Source organism: Plectropomus leopardus, chromosome 16 (genome assembly GCF_026936395.1).
Source record: "Plectropomus leopardus strain MGB_pleo_1.0 chromosome 16, ASM2693639v1, whole genome shotgun sequence".
Lineage (NCBI taxonomy): Eukaryota > Metazoa > Chordata > Actinopteri > Perciformes > Serranidae > Plectropomus > Plectropomus leopardus.
Genome location: NC_142191.1, coordinates 11920823 through 11938748, shown reverse-complemented (window position 1 = coordinate 11938748; position 17926 = coordinate 11920823). Strand labels below are relative to the sequence as shown.

The 17926-nt window shown below is 38.6% G+C and overlaps 3 protein-coding genes and 1 long non-coding RNA gene across 8 annotated transcripts in view; 2 read left to right on the top strand and 2 right to left on the bottom strand.

Annotated features, from left to right (window-relative positions):
- Nucleotides 1-1749, top strand: part of daam1b (dishevelled associated activator of morphogenesis 1b) — a 68273-nt gene extending 66524 nt beyond the window's left edge. For all 3 annotated transcript variants that reach the window (XM_042503328.2, XM_042503325.2, XM_042503327.2), the window contains one exon: nucleotides 258-1749. In XM_042503328.2, coding sequence (XP_042359262.1) covers nucleotides 258-470 — 213 coding nt within the window. In that variant the 3' untranslated portion in view covers nucleotides 471-1749. The remainder of the gene's footprint in view (nucleotides 1-257) is intronic.
- A 367-nt stretch (nucleotides 1750-2116) lies between these two features.
- On the bottom strand, nucleotides 2117-6752 carry l3hypdh (trans-L-3-hydroxyproline dehydratase). Of its 2 annotated transcripts, none has more exons than XM_042503337.2 (6): nucleotides 6554-6752; nucleotides 3964-4443; nucleotides 3717-3886; nucleotides 3153-3275; nucleotides 2927-3064; nucleotides 2117-2533 (listed from the first exon to the last, which is right to left on the bottom strand). In XM_042503337.2, the coding sequence occupies exons 1-6, from the start codon at nucleotides 6705-6707 to the stop codon at nucleotides 2408-2410; spliced, it is 1191 nt and encodes a 396-aa protein (XP_042359271.2). In that variant the 5' UTR covers nucleotides 6708-6752; the 3' UTR covers nucleotides 2117-2407. The 2 variants fall into 2 exon arrangements, with proteins under 2 accessions (XP_042359271.2, XP_087945207.1); XM_088089081.1 differs by lacking the exon at nucleotides 6554-6752 and adding an exon at nucleotides 4673-4782.
- The window catches only part of LOC121955397 (uncharacterized), a 26998-nt gene continuing 14057 nt past the window's right edge, over nucleotides 4986-17926 (top strand). Inside the window, exons 1-2 of one of the 2 annotated variants that reach the window (XR_015779060.1) lie at nucleotides 4986-5680; nucleotides 15249-15350. This is a non-coding gene — a long non-coding RNA (uncharacterized LOC121955397). The remainder of the gene's footprint in view (nucleotides 5681-15248; nucleotides 15351-17926) is intronic. The other variant, XR_015779061.1, reaches the window with a different exon arrangement.
- LOC121955394 (voltage-gated delayed rectifier potassium channel KCNH5-like) overlaps nucleotides 6894-17926 on the bottom strand; it is a 24943-nt gene continuing 13910 nt past the window's right edge. The window contains exons 9-12 of the mRNA XM_042503336.2: nucleotides 17617-17816; nucleotides 15709-15961; nucleotides 15237-15433; nucleotides 6894-11601 (exon numbers count right to left, since the gene is read on the bottom strand). Of these exons, the coding sequence (XP_042359270.2) occupies nucleotides 10426-11601; nucleotides 15237-15433; nucleotides 15709-15961; nucleotides 17617-17816 (1826 nt within the window). The 3' untranslated portion in view covers nucleotides 6894-10425. The remainder of the gene's footprint in view (nucleotides 11602-15236; nucleotides 15434-15708; nucleotides 15962-17616; nucleotides 17817-17926) is intronic.

Below are 17926 nucleotides of genomic sequence, written 5' to 3'. Positions count from 1 at the left end.
GAAATAATATATCAGCTTTCTTTCTTGAGTGTTTGATGAGAATATTGATAAATGATTTTTAAAAAGTCAAGGAAGCCAACTTGGTCATTGCCTTTTATCCCCTATGTTTTTTTGTTTGTTGAAAATCTAACCAATTCTCTGAGGTTGTATTTACCAAAAATGTCAAACTATTCATGTGATGCGATGTTAAATAAATTCAGAGGGAATCTTTTTTTTTTTATCTTTAAATACAATAATTTTTATTTCTTTGTCACCAGTTGAAAGAGCAGAGGGAGAAGGAGCGAAAGGCCCGGAAAGCAAAGGCGAACGGAGAGGACGACGGTGGTGAGTTTGACGACTTGGTGTCGGCGCTGCGATCAGGCGAGGTCTTCGACAAGGACTTGTCCAAGATGAAACGCAACCGCAAACGCATCAACAGCCAGACCACAGACGCAAGCAGAGAGCGGCCGGTCACAAAGCTCAACTTCTAAGAGGAGGCTGAGATCATCGTCCTTGTTTCGCTCGCCCTCCCCGGCTCGTCATTAGTTTCCCTCTGGGTCGAACTGACACGCACATTCCTCTGAACCCTCCTCCGTTCCCACCCAGTTCGGCCTCTCATCATCGCCGCACAGCCACACACAGCACAACACGTTCGGCCCTTTCATCCTCTTAATGTTCAACGGAGCAGAAGCCAAAATTTGTTTTTTACCAGACCAAATTAGATAATGGAGGAGCAGTTTGGGCACACTTTAAGAAGTCGTCGTGCAGGAGCAGGACGTTCCCCCCGCTGGAGAGAAGTTTCCCTCCAGGTGTAAAAGTTGATTGTTTGATAGGAACTGTTCTGTGCTGTTTTTGTACGTCAGAATCTATGCACAGAGTGAAACGTGCAGCTCGCAGACTCCTCCAGGGTTTGACGCTCGACCCAAACAGGAAGACGAATCCATTAAAAACACAAGGGGCCATTTTGTACGGACTGATTTCGTAGATTGAGCGGGGCTGCTTTCACGCCCGAGCTGTCCAAGAGATGACTGAAAAGACTGAACTTCCTCTTGACATTCTCCTGCAGTCAGAACCATTACAGGACTGAGACACTGTGTCGTGAGACAGACAAGACAGACAGACAGACAGACAGACAGACAGACAGACAGACGGACGGATGTGGTTTTGACAGCAGCCGTTTCTTTTCTATTCATCATTATTGACGTGCAGCATTTATATATCTGATCACTGTATGTTTTATTTGAACCTTTTCCTGTTAAGAGCTGGCCTTAACTCTGTCGTTTTCATTGTTGAGTGGGTACTCTCAAAGGCCTGGGCCTGATCTGCAATTTCTCAACAAGTGTGGACACTCATGTCATAGATTACATATATCTATATATAAGGTTGCGTGCTTGTTACACATGCACATATAAATTCATAATTACTATGCTAAATGACATTAAAACAACACCCAGTCGATGCAATACACTCGTTTTCCCCCCTGAAGGGAGCGTCCCCCTCCTTTATGTTTTTATTGAATAGATAAAATATCTTGTCTGGACACTGGCTGGATTTACACTGCAACAAAAAAATAAAAATAAATAATGTGTGTGATCCACCTGTGATGTTTTCAGTCTTGTAGCAAACATCACATGTGGACCTGAAACCTTCTGAATTTGTCCCCTCGGCCGTGTGAATCCATCCAGCGTCAAACGTCTCCATTGGACTTTTATAATTTAAATATTGCCTTCCATTGTACGATGACCTGATGATAATAAATGGGAGAAAACAGTTTTTTTTTTAGTTTTTTTTAATCTAGTTAACAAGCACGTGCACTTGAATGAATTCTTATGCAGCATTTAGGGTCAAAAAGTTATTTCTAAGCACCAGACTTTGAACAGGAGGAAGTGGACTTAAAAAAAGGATGAAAGAATGGCTCCATCTAGTGGTCAGGGACTTTACTGAACAGAATATTTCACTTGAACCTTCAAAAAAAACCAGATTCGCCCTCATTCGGCCCCTGGGTCTGTGCCTATTGGGGCTGTGCAGTTATCATCCATGGGTAAAAGTGTTCACTCTCCTTGAAATTCTACCTATTTTGTTGTGTTACAATATGTAATTTAAACAGATTTTTTTGTAATGGACCCACACAAACTGGTTATTAAGTCAGAGCAGAGGATGGATTTTATTTTTCATCATTTTTAAATACAAGTTGTTGGTTTTTTTCATTTCACTTCACCAGTTTTGACTATTTTGTGCCTGTGCATTACAAAAAAATAAAAATAAAAATCACTTAAAAATTCAGGTTGTAATGAAATAAAATAGGAAAAATGCCAGGGGGGGGTTTATAGAAAAATCCTGCATAGTGTATCTAAGTTACAAAAGTACCTTAGGACCATATTTAACATTTTTCATGTATGACCATATTTAATAACTTGTCATTTGAGTCTCATTTCAGCAGAAAACCATGCGTCAGCTTGTCATCTGGCTCCTGCACAAAGCGAGAAACCCCGGTGTAAAAAGCTCTGCCGGCAACTTCCACCACCACGGCCTTAAAGTCGCCACACCTGGTTTCCTAAACAGAAGCACAAAAGAGAATCACAGACATGCAGCAGATAACACACATTATTTGGTACAATAATAGAACCACAATTACAAAAGTCCACATACTTAAAAAAGGTTCTTGTTAACTCAGAGAAAAGTATAATGTCATTTCCAGCGATGACAGTGAAACTGGTATTGTTTTCACCTTGTGAGTCTGTGTTTGTGTGTGTGTGTGTGTGTGCCAACATGTCAAAATGTGGTCCTGTGACACCAGTTGTAGCGGTAATTAACTGATGATAGTTGCCCTAAGTGGTTACATTGCAGCTGGTTTCACAGCTGTTGGACCATTTTCACAGTGGTGTGTCCACAAATTACTTAAGACACAAAAATGCCAGAAAACAGTAAACAAAATAAACTCTGGTACCTCGACAGCTTTCCCTGTGAACTGGGATCCGGTGGCTCCACTCTGAAACGTCCTGCTCTGGTTGAGCTGGATGAGACCTTTGTGATACTGAAGAGCCACGCGGGCTGTTACACCAGAACCAGTGGGGCTCCGGTCAACCTGAGAACACATTTATAAACCAGTTAAAGAAGCCAGATTTCAGAAAGCTCTCCTCAAAGTGTCAGATGACCAGGTGTCAGTAAAATACCTGAGCTTCAGCGAACACACAGATATTAGCAGTGGGATCAGACGAATAATTATCTTTGCCGTCGGTGAGGATGGTGCCATAAAGGAAAGCCAGATCATCACTGGTTGGGTGGTGCAACTTCACCTAGGAGAGAGTGAAAAAAAATTTAAATACTGTCAAATATACTGTAAAAACAACATACACAGTGTGGCCAAATGTATGTGGACAACCCCTTTGCCCCTAAGACAAATGCATATTTGACAAGTAAGAAACAGTTGACTGACTAATTAAAGCTGCACCACACAAAATTTTCTGTGTTCCTTTGATTACCCAAAACTGTAAATATAGGGTTGTCCAACTCTATATAATACTGCATAAATAACAAAGAAAGCCATATTCTTCATTCTGCTTTCTTCAAATTTTGTTTCTTCCATAAAATGAAAACATTGGATGTTATTATATTGAGGCATATTGTGTATTTTGTATTAAAAAAGAAGTCCCTGCAGCTGCACTGAGAATGCTGTGCGAATGAATTTAACTGAGTATTTCTTTTTTCCTGTCAGTTGTACAATCTGAACTTCTCACCTGAGATTTGACAGCGTTGGTCACCGCTGTAGCTGCGTCCACCAGATCTCGGGTCCTGGACTTGGTCACATCGAGGCCAAACCTCTGGGCGTCTACAAAGGCGTAGAAGGCTCCTCCATAGCTGAAGTCAACCGTCACATCACCAAACTTCTCCACTGTCACCGTCACATCTGGGGAAAAGTCATTCAGTGAGTCCTGCTGAATATAAAAACACCTGAAAACAGTTTCTTCAGGATGAATGCCCTACCTGTAGCAAAGGCGAACGCCGGCACACTGAGAAACCTCACACCTCCTGTTTTACCCTCAGAGTACTCGACAAACGCCTTCACCAGCCCACAGGGACAGTGTATGTTCACCTGAGTCTCAGGTGACTTTGGTTCTTTCACCAGTTTGTAGTCCACGGCGAAGCGTCCCAGTGCGATGACGGCATGTCCACACATGGTGCTGTACCCCTCATTGTGCATGAACAGAACCCCCAGATCAGCCTCAGGGAGCTCGCTCTCCACGATCAGGGCTCCGTACATGTCATAGTGTCCCCGGGGCTCGAACATCAGCACCCTCCTGAGGTGATCCAGATGTTCTCGGACATAGCGGCGTTTGGACAGCACGCTGTCACCTTTGACCTCTGGGTAGCCACTGTGGATGATCCGTAAAGGCTCTCCACCTGTGTGCATGTCGACCACTGAGAGCTCGTCTCCCTCATGAGGTGGAAGCTGCATTTCCATCTCTATATGGATTAAAAACAAATAAATAAAAATAGTACGGAGAAAATTGTTTTTTTCTTTCAAAAACATAATAAGCAACTTTGCAAAAAATGCCTGATAAAAAATGTGAAATATTACTAAAACATGGAGGGGGATCACTTTTTTTTTTTCTTTTTTTTTTTTACAAATTTCTTGATATTTTGGGGCGATTTCATGTTAAGTTGGATAATACTTTAGACTTTGTGTAAATACCATGTTGTTGAAGTGCCTCGCATGTCAAATAAATCTATTGTAGTAGAAAGTACAGTATTTCCCACTGAATTAAAGTAGTCCAATTGAATTATCCAAGTAAAGCTACCTCAAATTATAACTAACAAAGTAGATTACCTGAGTAAATATTGACCGTGGTTAGCCCTACTAGAATATATATGTCTCTTTATGCTAATTTGAATGTGCCATCCCCCGTGTTTGATTGGCTAACTACCTTCGAGGAGGAGTCAATCAAACACGGGGGATGGCACATTCAAATTAGCATAAAGAGATACTTAAATGGTAGTAGGTGACCGGTAATTACTATTATTACAATAGCTTTATGTGAAATTAATGTGGTCACTTTTCATGGAGACAGAACTCGGCAAATTTCTAAAAGGGAGTGCAGTCAGATAAACTAAAGTTAACCAACGGCACTGTAGCTAACAAGAAGTTTCCCTGCTTATATCTAATGATAGCTAACAAAAAATAAATTGTTCACTGTTAATTTCTCCACCTTTGTTATTGTAATGCTGCTTCACACTGTGAGTAATAAACTCTCTTTCCATTTCTTCAAGAAAATAATCTAACTCTGCAGAGTCACACTTCTGAACGGGAATGATGCAGACAGATCATAAACTGTATGTAAAGACACAAATATTATATACAGTCTATGAGACGATAAACTGAAAAAAAAAAAACTACTACACGCTGCTGTGATTGGTTGATTCCGCTGTGAGCATTTGATGACGTGCGGCGGAGATCCCGCCCACCTCCCTCCGGACAATCCATTCTAGCGTCAACCGGAACAAAACAGCTAGCTGCTAGCTTAGCTTGTCAGTAACAACGCTTTTTTTGTGTATTCGCGTAGCACAGACTTGCTGGATCTCAAGCATCTATCTGAACGGATTACCAAACACAGACGCAGCAGAACAACGTGCCAAAACAAAAGTATCCGGACTGACAGCGCATTTAAACGGGGAATCGAGCCGCTGATGAGTAGGCTAACAGGTAAGTGATCAGTCACCTGTCCCCACCTCTGCTGCCCCACTATTTTGTCCACATAAAACGCCACTGGATACGATAAATATTTGTTTTACATTGTATAATTGTTTAACACAAACAGCACATTTCAAAACATATTATATTATTAGTTAATCCTATAAACTTGAGAAAATTGAATTGATTTCTTAACAAAAAAAACAAAACAAAAAAAAAAATTGAGTAAATATGCATCAAGAAGAAAGGACTTAAACTGACCAAAACTTAAAAAGAAAAATTATCAAAAATAAAGAAGAAAAGAAAAGAAAAGAGTTAAAAACAGCCTTAAAATAATAATAAATATGCAACATCATCTTGAGTATACAATTATGAATATAGCTTTCTGAACATTTTCCCCTAACATTTTAAAAATATTTTTCTGATTTTACTAATTTCTTGCAATTCTTGCAAAGTTGCTCATTACCTGTTTCCTATGTTCTCCAAAGAAATCAAAGCACTTCGCTCAGGATTTTAAAGGTTAACATTTTCTAGCCTAATGTTTCTCTTTCCTGCATGGGGATAATGCCAAATAATAACAAATGGTTTCTGGATTACATAATCTACAGTCAGCGCACATGAAAGAAGAAAGAAAACTGTACTCTAATTTTAATGAAACGTCCCACACTTTATTTTCAGGAAAAATGTTTATTGCAAACTGCTTGCATCCATGCATTCTCAGAACCAATTATCATAAAACAAAGATTGTTTTTAAAAGTCATGTCGGCTTTAATAGCAGTAGATGAGAATCGGACCTAAAACTCATATAACGGAAGCTCATTGTGACCATAGTCTCAAGTAAACTGTTAAGTAAATAAATATTTCTTCCAAAACAATAATATTTACCTGCTGTAGATCTTCTCTGTACTTTGAGCTCAAACTTTTGCAGCCTCCATGTGTTTGTTGGCTTTCCGTTTGCAAAGACACTAAAATCAGACTTTAGCGCCTCCTTCTGTTTTGGAGGGCTGCACACATGAGACAGTCGATATACTGTGAACATTATTTTGAGTCCAAGCCATTTTTGCTGATTTTCGTTGCTGTCGTTGCCTTGACATTTAAAAATATATAAATAATGTATAAGTTATTATTACAATGTCAGCACTGATGATATGAAAAACAGTAAGTGAAAGGGAATTACTTTTTTATTTTATTTTGTAAATGTGAAAATATCTGCGAATGCCAAAAGTGACTATAATTCTATGTCTGGCACCTTTGTCATTCCCTGTGTCCTGTCCCATGTTTCCTTTCCATCTCTACTGTCAACTATTAATATTTAATATAGTAATATTTTAAAAACAATCATATAAAACAACTATATAAAAATATGTTTTAACCCTTTGAAACCTGGAGAGACATCACTTCTTTTGCTTCTTTTAGATGCCTTTCAAAGGTATTAGAACCATGGGCACATTGCTGTGATTTCTGTCAAAATATGGGGGAAAAAAAGGCAATGAACGACTTGGTAGAAATGTTCCACAAATTGCAAGAAATCATTAGATTTAGAAAATTATTTTTTATAAATCTAGGGAAAAATGTCTAGGGAAAAAGAAAAAAGCTAGGGGAAAGGTGCATTTTTAAATACCAATTACATATTTAAAATCATGTTACAAAATCAATATAATATTTAAAGCAGCTTCTACAGTAATTTCCTTTTTTTGTTTAACTTTCTCAGACTTTTTTGGGGGTGGGTAACTACTTTTCAGGTCTTTTTTTTTTATTATTCTTATTTTTAGGATCATGTTTTTTCTTTCAGTGCTCAATGCCTTCTTTTTATGTTTTGAAAGAAACCAGGCTTCAAAGGGTTAACTCACCTAGATCAACAAAAAAAATACATGTGGAACATTAAAACAATCTACATGTTGAAATTTTCAATGCATTTACGTAGACTGACGTGTGTGTTACATAACAAAGGAGACGAAACAACAGATGGTGAGCAGGCGTCGGTTTTCATTATTCATTTCACTGTCGACAGGTTCTCTGGATGCATGCAACCTCATTTATACATCTAATATAAAATAGATGTTCTGAATCAACTAACAGACACATGCTTACAGCACAGTTCATACTGAGATGATTCGCAGTCACGCAGAAGTTAGAAAACATCACTGAAACCATGCTGTTTTTTCATTTACTTAAGTGTTATAATTTTTATCCAAACAGAATAAATAAATGCAAATGTTTGCATCACCAAACAGTTCATATTTGCATAGTGGTGTGTAGTAACTCTTTATGTGCGTTAGTATCTAATCTTATGAGCAGATTAAGATAAAATCACTCATACTGAAATAAATATTGAAATTCACTATCAGAGCAAATATACCTGAGCAAGAGTACATGAAGGAATGTACAGTGAGTTTGTTGCAGTAACCAGTTTTAAATATTCACATCTTGTCAAGGAAAATAAGTATTTCACAAGAAAATTGAGATAATGATAATTAACAATAAAAATCTATTATTAAACCACCATTATTGCATTCCTATTCCTATCTCACATGCATGGGAATTAAGATATAACACAATTATAAACATGTCTAAAGAGTTGATAAAATGAATGCATAGTACAGTGACGGAGTCAAATGGGAAAATATTCCATTATCCTCCAAAAAGGGGTTAACAGGCCGACATTTATATTATAAAAGATGTGCTCAAAACCACAAAGAGTTGATTGTTTTATCAAAACAACTCTAAATGAGGCTTTATCATTATAAGGCACATGTTATTTATTACCTGACAATTAAAAGAATACTTCACCCGCGAAATCCTCATTTTTATATCCCTTACTCAGCCCATGTTAAATCGAAGTTGTGAAGAAAACTTTTTCTTAGTGTCTTAACGAAGAATCCTATAATAGATTAATTCGTGATCACCGGAGTAACAGGCGGCCACGTTTCACAGCAGGAAAACTAAATAAAAATCCAGTTTTAGTTTCACACAACTCATGCAGCGTAATCCAAGCATCATTTTGCAGCCGTATACTTCTCAAACGCATGCATTACTGCTAAAACCTCACTATTTAAAACACTTTTGCATACAAGTAGCAATCGTGGACAAGCGCATGCCTTTTAACTCTCCTCGTGCTTTCCATTGATCAGCAAATGCACGTGCTCGCAAGCTACTCGTTCATGCACTGGACTGATTAAGCATGAAATCTATTGGATTCTTTGTTGGTCCGGCAATATGAGAAAAATAAAGTTTTCATCACGTATTCCACATAACACAGAGTGAGAAGTTGATGTACAAATGGTCATTATGTGAGAAGTATTCCTTTAATACTCTAAAGTTAGTAGCCACTAAAGACAACAAAAACAGAGTCTTGACCCAAAAGACAAATGCTGCGTCCTCTCTACTAGAGACACAGCAGCCGGCTACAAGTCATTTTTAATGGAAGCGTCAAACTGACCCCCGACACTTGGCACTGTCGACAGGTGTGAACAAAAGTTGAGCTCACCTCAACTTTTCTCAACGCTGCAGTGAAGCATCAACCAACCATATGTTTTTGTTTCAAACTGTGGTGCTGTGTTATTTAATTTACTTTACTGATACTGTGCTTGATTAGTCTTTTCAAAGTCATACAACTCAGAGCTGCTCCTGCTCTCTGGGTCAGTGTACTTTTTGTTCTTTGCACTTTTCTTTCAGAAAAAAAAGTGAAAAAATTAATAGTGATTTGATTTGCATTTCAAAATCCAAAAATTAATAATGGGGTCAAAAATGGAATATGCAGAATAAAAATGCTGCTTAATTTTCCTTTTCTCCTATCAAAAAAAAATCAAAAGAAAAAAAAGAAACATTCAAAAGAACATTCTTTTTTTCATTTTCTGAAACTGCAAGTTGTCCTAGGTTAAAAAAAACATTGTTCAGTGCATTGGGCATCAAAATATTTTGTGAATTTATGGTTAAAATCAATTATAACTAGCACTGCGATGGCTTTGGGACTATATTCTGACATGATTTTGTAGTTGTCAAAACAAGTTCTACAATCATCTCTGTGTGTTTGTCAGGAAATTTTGTTTTTTCATTTTTTTACACAGGACAGCTTTTGGTTCCAGAAAAAAAACAATTGGTTTTTTGTCTGTGTTTTCATGTTATTTGATTTGATTTCTTTTTTCTTTTGATTGGAGAAAAAAAAACAGAATTTCTATTCTATATATTTCATGTCTGACTCGAAAACTAAAACTTTTTCATATTTGGATTTTGAAATAATTTTTGTTTGTTTTTTTTCATTTCTGTTACTGAAAAAAAAATCCAAAGACCAAAAAGTACATTGACTTTTCTGTAACATATGAGCAGCTTTACGCAAAGACTCAAAATATGTTTTAAAAACTGTGATTTGACTTCAGCTCCTTTGAGGCTCAGATCTTTCAACAAAAGCCTCTGTTAAAAGTATCGGACGATAAGAGGGCAAACAGAACTCTGTGTTGTTTGTAATGCTTTTAAAATGATCTTATTTCCTACCAACAACAGCACAAAAGGTGTTTTACTGTTTGTTCACTAATTGTTCCTGTTTCTCTTTGTAATTCTCCATTATAGTATACACCAGACAATAAAAGACAATAAAAAACATCCCTGGGTTTTTGTAGTAATAAGGAAACATGAAAGGGATTTCTGCATGCAGTTTTGTGCTTTAATGCCAGAAATGTCTTTGGCGGGTTAGAGTCCAGCAGGACATGCAAACTGGTATTTATATAAATCAGTTTTTTTAAGAAATCCAGGTTGTAAGTTCAAAAAGGCCCTTCATCTGCTTTCGGTGTGACTGGCATACAGGCAGCCACTGAGTCTTGATTTTTCACTCTGGCCTTCGGGGAAGAAGTCGGTGGTAGTGAGAGTCTCCTTTTTATGGACAGCAGCCGGAGGATTTCGCTCACCTGAGACTCGAGCACCGACAGGCGGCCGCTCAGTTTCTGAATGTCTCCCTTCAGCTCCAGCTTGGCCTCCTGCAGGGTGGCTTGAAGCAGCGCCTGCTCAGACACCGGCTGAACAAAAGAGTGTTTGAGGGACTCGACCCCGAGACTGTGCTCAAATGGGTTTCTCTCCATCGGGCTCTTTTCCAGCGGGCTTCTTTCAAAGGAGCTTCTTGAATCTCCGGCTCGGTCGATGCGTAGATCACTCTTTGTGATGCCACTGTCACAGGAGTCAGTTTTGTGCAGGGCGCTTATCTCTTCACCTGCCTCTCCTGCACTGTTGCCTCCCTCTGTGCTCCGTATCTCTCCACCTTCCTCCGTGTCCTGGTTCTTGTTGGCGGCTGCTAACTGTTCGGAGGACTGGGATCCTTTTGGCCACTCTTTTGCTTTTGGTGGCTTCTTTTCTGGCTCGGCAGCAGGAGGCGGTGGAGCAGGTGGAGCAGTTGGAGCAGCTGAAGCAGCGTTTCTAAACTTTGCCCAGCCTCGAGCACCTCTGCTGCCAGTGACACCACCTCCAGCTGCTTCTCCACCTGCGCTGCTGCTCCGTGCAGGGCTGTTGACCTTCTGACACAGCTGGCTCTCAGCACAGAGCCTCGCTATGGCCTCCCCAGCCTCTTGTGTGCTGCTTCGCTCCGACGTCTCAGTGTGGACCAGCGTTTTCGAAGGTGCAGCCACCTCGCAGCCGTTGCCTGCATTCCCCCCTGCTGTGCAGGGTGCATTATTCTGCACCATGGAGCTGTACTCCTGCTGCTGAGGAGACGCAGACGGACACTGCGTGTAAGAGTTTGGGTCCGTGCGATGGTGGTGCTGCGGCTCCACCTGCACACAGTTATGATCAAAGTAAGAGTTAGACTCTCCCGGTATTTGTGAATCTCTCTGCTGCCTGAACCTCTGGAAGAGTTTGCGGACCGGGTGGTCATCAGGGATGGAGAGAGCCACCTGGTTCCTCTGGTGCTCCTGCTCCCGCTTCACATCAGCAATCTTTCTGAAGATTATCTGCAGGAGGGAGAATCTGTATGAGGACGGTGATGTGGGATATGCACACTGAGGCCACATTTAAATTACAATGGCAGCGCTCTACTCGGATGAAACAAACATACATATATAATGCAGATGTAAAGCAAGGATAACCATGCTATGCTGTGCTCAGACCTGCTGTGTGTGTTGAAATATTAAAGACCTGAAAGCTTCAGTGCACGAGGGAAACAGTTAATGGAACAATAATGAAATAATGGAGCGATATCTTGGCCCCGAGAGTTTCTGGTATCCATTAGAAGACACTGAAAGAATTATAACTTCTTAGCATCTCACTTAAACTTTGCAAACACTTTTAATCTTTGTTGTTGAAGACACACAGGTAGTAAATATAAATAGGATAAACTTTGGTGTACATTAGCAATTCTAAACCCTCAAATTACGGATGCACAATATTGGATTTTTTCTGCCAATAACCGATATTGATTAATTTACTTTTTTCCCCACCGAATTTTAGTGATCATCAAGTCTCCTCTGGAGTGGAATCAACATCATATTTTGCATACTCTTATCATGATGGCCCACCAGCAGATGGAGATATAAAATACAGTGCTTTTTAATCTATGTAAAATTCACAATAAGAAAAATACTTCAACTTAGGGTTGATATTTTGTACATGTCACTTTGTCAATAAAAATAATAATAATAATGGTTTGTGGTATCGGCCAAAATCAGCACGTTGGCTGATTCTGATATTTCATTTTAAAGCCAATGTCTGCCGATGACTTGCTGATATTATCGTACATACCTAGTTTAAATTATTTTCACATGTAAAACACCATCTTTCCCCCCAAAAAGTGCTACTGCAGTGCTTTTGATATCAGTTCACCCCTGAATAAAAAAAAAAATCTTTCCTCTTGTGCTATTTATCAGTCATTTGCTGTGGAGTTTTTTAAATGTGATTCGGTGCTTTGCGCATCATAAGCAGATTACTATTTAGTTTCATTATTTTTGAGAGAAAGCAGACATCTTTATGGCGGTTATCTTGGCAACTTGCATCGTAACAATCTAAATTGATAAATAGCACTACAAGTAAGATGAAAAATACATATTTGTGTGTTAAACTTTCCCTTTAACTTATCTGTAGGTTCATTTGAAATTAATTGATTTAGATTTGATTTATATTTATATATTAATCTTGGCCTAAGTTTCTTGGCTTAATCTTGATGCAGTTGCTGATAGCATAAAGTATCCATGCCTACAAGCTCTTTTATGGTCAAAAACAAATGCGTTATTATCAGCCGCACAAAATCCACCAAAACACACGAAAAAGATTAAAAAGGTTGCTTTATAACTTGCACATGATCAAAAATAAAGCAAATATATTTGAGTAAATGCATTCAAATACAGAATGCTTGTGTTCATGTGATGTTCAGAAGCACATTCATGCAGTTTAAGTGAGTTCATAACAGTAACGTGGGCAGAGAATAAATCTTAAACCTATGCAGGCACAACAGTTCATAAAGCTGCTCAAATGAATAATAGATGGCTTTGTTTTCACTGAATTCATTTTACATACAAGGCATAAATCTTTCAACATGCTGCCAATTTGCCTCAAAATTGTTTAGATTTAAAGCTGCTTCACTGTTTGAGTTCAGTATTTATGATTACATAAGACCTCTTATAATAAAGCTGCAACCAACTAGAAAAGTCAGAGAGGAAATTTTAAGTATAAAGTTACTTTAAATATCATGAAATCATGATGAACGTGCATGTTTCTGTATGGTGTGACTGTTTGCATTAACTTCTGTTGCACAGTGCTATTCCTGAATTTTTCTAGATAAATAGATTATATAAGTAATTTTTAGATGGTTTTATTACTTCATTAAAATGCATATTGTAATTTATAACATCTACTTTACCTCAGAAGTATTGATATTTGATATAAGCCAGTCCCGAACAAAGAGCACAAGGGACCACATGTACCAGATTGACTTTACAGGGAATATTCATTAACAATTTATGCGATGTTCATCCCATGAGATGACATTACTGCCATATGAGCAACTTACTGCCATGACTGGAAAAAATATATCTCAATGCCTTAATGGCATTAATATGTGAACCTTGGAGAATCTTTATGAAATATTAATTAGAGTCGTAGTTTTGACTCCCAGAATAGCTATAACTCATAGGCTTCTGAAGTGTGAATGTTATCATTGGAAATGGTGTACATGTGTAGAATTATTTAAGTAAAGTGGGTGCTGGGTTTTTACATTTTTTATTATGTTAGGACTGAATGATTAAATGATCTCCATTGAGATCCATTTTTTCAAGCCACTAGCCAGAATAAATGCTAGCATTGTACGTTTCTGCAAACGTTGGATATGTTTAATATGTACGTTTCATATGTAGTGGATATGTTGAAACTTTATGCATTATTACTGATCAGTTTTTAATGTTAAGTTGTGACAAAGCTGTGGTTAACGTGGTTGTTAAAAATACCTGGTCTTGGTACACTAACATGACCGGAAATGTCTCAACATCTTCTTAAAATACTCAGTTTTTTCATGACTAACATGGCTGGAAATGTCTCAGTGTTTTGTCAAAAATTGGTTTTGTTACCAAAAACGCAGCTGGAAATGTTCTTTCGTGTTGTTATGAAATATTGTTTGGTCGTTGCAAACACTGCTGGGAATGTCTCAATGTTTCTTTAAAAATACCTAATCAGTGTGATCACCAAGAACAGGTTCTGTGTGTCTGAGCAAACATGGGTTTGTAAGGGCTGACCCACTAGGCGAGTTTCCATTTACAGATTTGCGCAAAAATCAAGCAGTATTTTCGAAATGTCAATAAAAAACAATTGCAAGGTGACTGCGTTTCTATTGAGTGATGTTATGCAAATTCTCCTCTTAAGATAACATCCCAAGCATGGCAATGATGTTCATAACACCAGCAGGTTTATTTCTATTGCAACAACCAAGCTAACCGTCATTATTTCCAGTCGAAGGCGACATAGGCGTGTTGTACGAGCGATAATGGAAAGGCAAGCCTCCTATACGTGGAAGCAGCCACATGATTTCACAAAGGAATTGTGGATTCAAAACTTCTCTATGATCCCCTCAACTTTTGAAGAGTTATGCGATGCAGTAACACCTCTTGTAGCACCTGCTGCGTCACGCCGGAAGGATCCAGTTCTGAAAAAAGTGTTTTTATTGCAGTTTTGCGAAATATGGCTTTTTCAAACTGCCTGAAATTTGACCTCATGCGAGCATAAAAACGTATTTGCGATAAATGGGAGTTTTTTTCAAAAATGATGCGTTTCCATTAGGCGTATTTTATATTTGCAATTTCAGTTTGCACAATTTTAGGAATAATGGAAACCTGCCTACTTGTTACAGTTTAACTGCAGGGCATCTTGGCTGTGCTTTGGTTTAATGTGCTGCTCATGTAACTGCAACAGGGCCGACTGTTTCCTGTTACACCTTTACTGTCTATAAAGGCATAAAATGCCCAAATACTTACAAAAAACTTTTCTCTGGTTTATTTGTTTTAACCTTGTTGCAACCAATTTTAGACTAAACTAACTGAAAAGAAACAAATATATTTTACTCTAAGAGATTTGTTTTATTTTGTTTTATTTTTTTATTTCTTACCCTTTTTCGTAGATTGCAGGTGAGGATGAGGTTGCGGGAGAACGTGTTGGCAAATGCGGTGTAAAACTCCAGCACCCTCATGAGAGCGTCTCTCCTGATGACGTGCAGATCGCAGTAAGTCAAAGCTCGGACATTTGCACAGGCGCGGGCCATCGTGGTCTCTTTCCAGAACACGTCTCCAAACACATCACCTTTACCTGGATGGATCAGACATGATTACTGTGTTTATAACAGGCAGAAAGTGTTGACTGGGAACACAGTGACATAAAAGTAAACAGGACTTGTTGAAGTACAGCACAAAGAGAGCTTTCAATGAATGAGAAAATATTCCCAAAATAGGTTAAGGAAAACATTCAGGGCTGGATCACAGATGCATCTATGAACTGAGACAACCTTTGCTCTTGTTTTATCTATATCAACCAGCCCAGATAAAACTTGACCGGGTCTCTTTCATAATGTTGCGTTAGATTACCTAGTATTGCTATGACCTCATCATCCTGGATGACTTCTAGCGAACCGGAGACTACAAAGCAGAGGGTGTCGACACTCTCTCCAATATGAAAGATGAGGTCTCCAGGTGCACAGTGTGTGGTCTGAAACTCCACAGCTAGAGAGCGCAGGCAGCCGTCGCTGGCCAGACGAAACGCCGGGTGGTCGTTGAACACCTGCCTGTTGAGGTGGACGCAGATGTCTGCCCGCATGTCTTTAGGACAAATTGAGAGAACCTGAGAGAGATCAGAGCAGTTAATATTCACTAAAGGAATATCTCACCCCACAAAAGACAATTTTAATATTGAATACTCGTCCCATGTTATTTTATGAAGAAAGCTTTGTATATTCTTGTATGCCTCAGATGAACGAAGAATCCAAAAACAGAAATTCTTCATGAACTGAAGTCATATGGGTCAACAGCAGAGTATGTCAAATCACTTGTTTACAAACTCTTACACAGCTCATGCAGTATAGTCTCATTCATCCGGTCTTATACTCAGCATTTTCCAAACAGACAGCACTTTTCGACAGGGAACTAAACTAAAAGGGAAAGTTATCCATGCTGTCTTCAAAGAATGACAAAAAAAGCAGTCATTTTACCTTACTGAACACAGGAGCTGCTGGTTTACCACTGCCTCAATCAGGTAGTCTGTTTGTTATTGTGTTATTTAGTCTAACCAGAACTAACCCTTAAAAAACACCAAAGTCATACAATAACTTAAACAAAATTGGTGATCGAGGCAGTGGTAGTCCAGCAGCTCCTGTATTCAGTGAAGTGAAATGACTGTTTTTGTTAATGTAGTCTGGCTGTAGAGAGCGCATAGATGAGTTTTACTTTTAGTGCAGTTCCACTTCCCAGTCACAAAGGGCTGCTGTTTGGGAAGTACTGAGCATACGACTGGATAAATGAGACTTAGACTACACTCAGCGAGTTGTGTGGGAGTTTGTAAACCGATGTTTTGATGTGGTTTTAGTGTTGTTAAATTCGGACCCCTGTGACTTCAATTCGTCAAGAATTTTGTCTGTTTTTGGATTCTTCTTTCACCTAAGTTATGCAAAAAACATTTTTCTCATGAATTAAATGTAACTAGGGGTGAGTAACTGATAGGGAACATGCATTTGCTATGCATCAGATATACTTGTTTGTGGTTAACATTTTCCCAGCAGTCCAAACAGAAGTAATAATTTTCAAAAAGGTAAAAAAATATGCCCTTATCCATGGGTAGGATGTGACATAAAAACATCCAATCTGGCACTTGAGACTGAAGTCTCAAGCTGAGGGTTAAAAACAACAAGCTTTTAATAAATGTGGGCTCGTAGGTTATAAAATTACACCAACACAGACTTGCCTTCTTCAAGGTGTTTTTCATTTCTTTTTAAAATGACTTATAAGATTATTAAACTGTCAATCTGCTGTTGTTTGGCCGTAGCTCAGCAAAATATCACTAATGCTCTATGGTTATGAATAGTCTTGCATCCCTTTTCAAACGTGCATGAGGTCCAGCAGTTGCATTGAACTCTAAGTGTCAATGAGTGCACTTAATGATCTGCTGTAATCTTTTGTCCAAACCTGTCGACCCTGCCCTTACATTTTTTATGATCATGGTTAAAATGATAGCAGTTTTTCTGTTTTACAGCCATTGTCAGAGAGATGCATCAGTTTATCTTTGGACTTAAAGCACAAACGTGCACGACTGCGCTCTATCCAATCAGTACAATGAGATAACTGAATAGGAATACACTATTTCCATTAAATAAGAATTTAATTATAATACATATTCAGTGCACTATGAATTGAAGGTGTTGTGGTAAGAACGAGAGGTTTTTGTTCTTTACTAAGGCAGGACATTTCATAAACTCCTACCACTAACAATAACAATAATGATACCTTATCTGTGTCAATGCCCTTAGACATGGCCCAGGTGGAGACGATAAAGTCCATGACCCTTTCACTTAGACCTTTAGGAACCTGATAGAGCTTCAGGAAGTCGCGCACGTTGTTGAGCATCTCGTGGTAGCGGTTTGTATTGGTGTACATCTGCTGGAAGATGGTGGTAACATTTCCAAAGATGGTTGCATAAAGCAGCGCTGAAATAAAAGATGAAGAGCAAAGTCAGGCACAAAGCAGCCGTACATACACTGACGGACATGCAGGACTGATTTATTCAACAGCACGACAAGGGAAGATGTTTTATCCT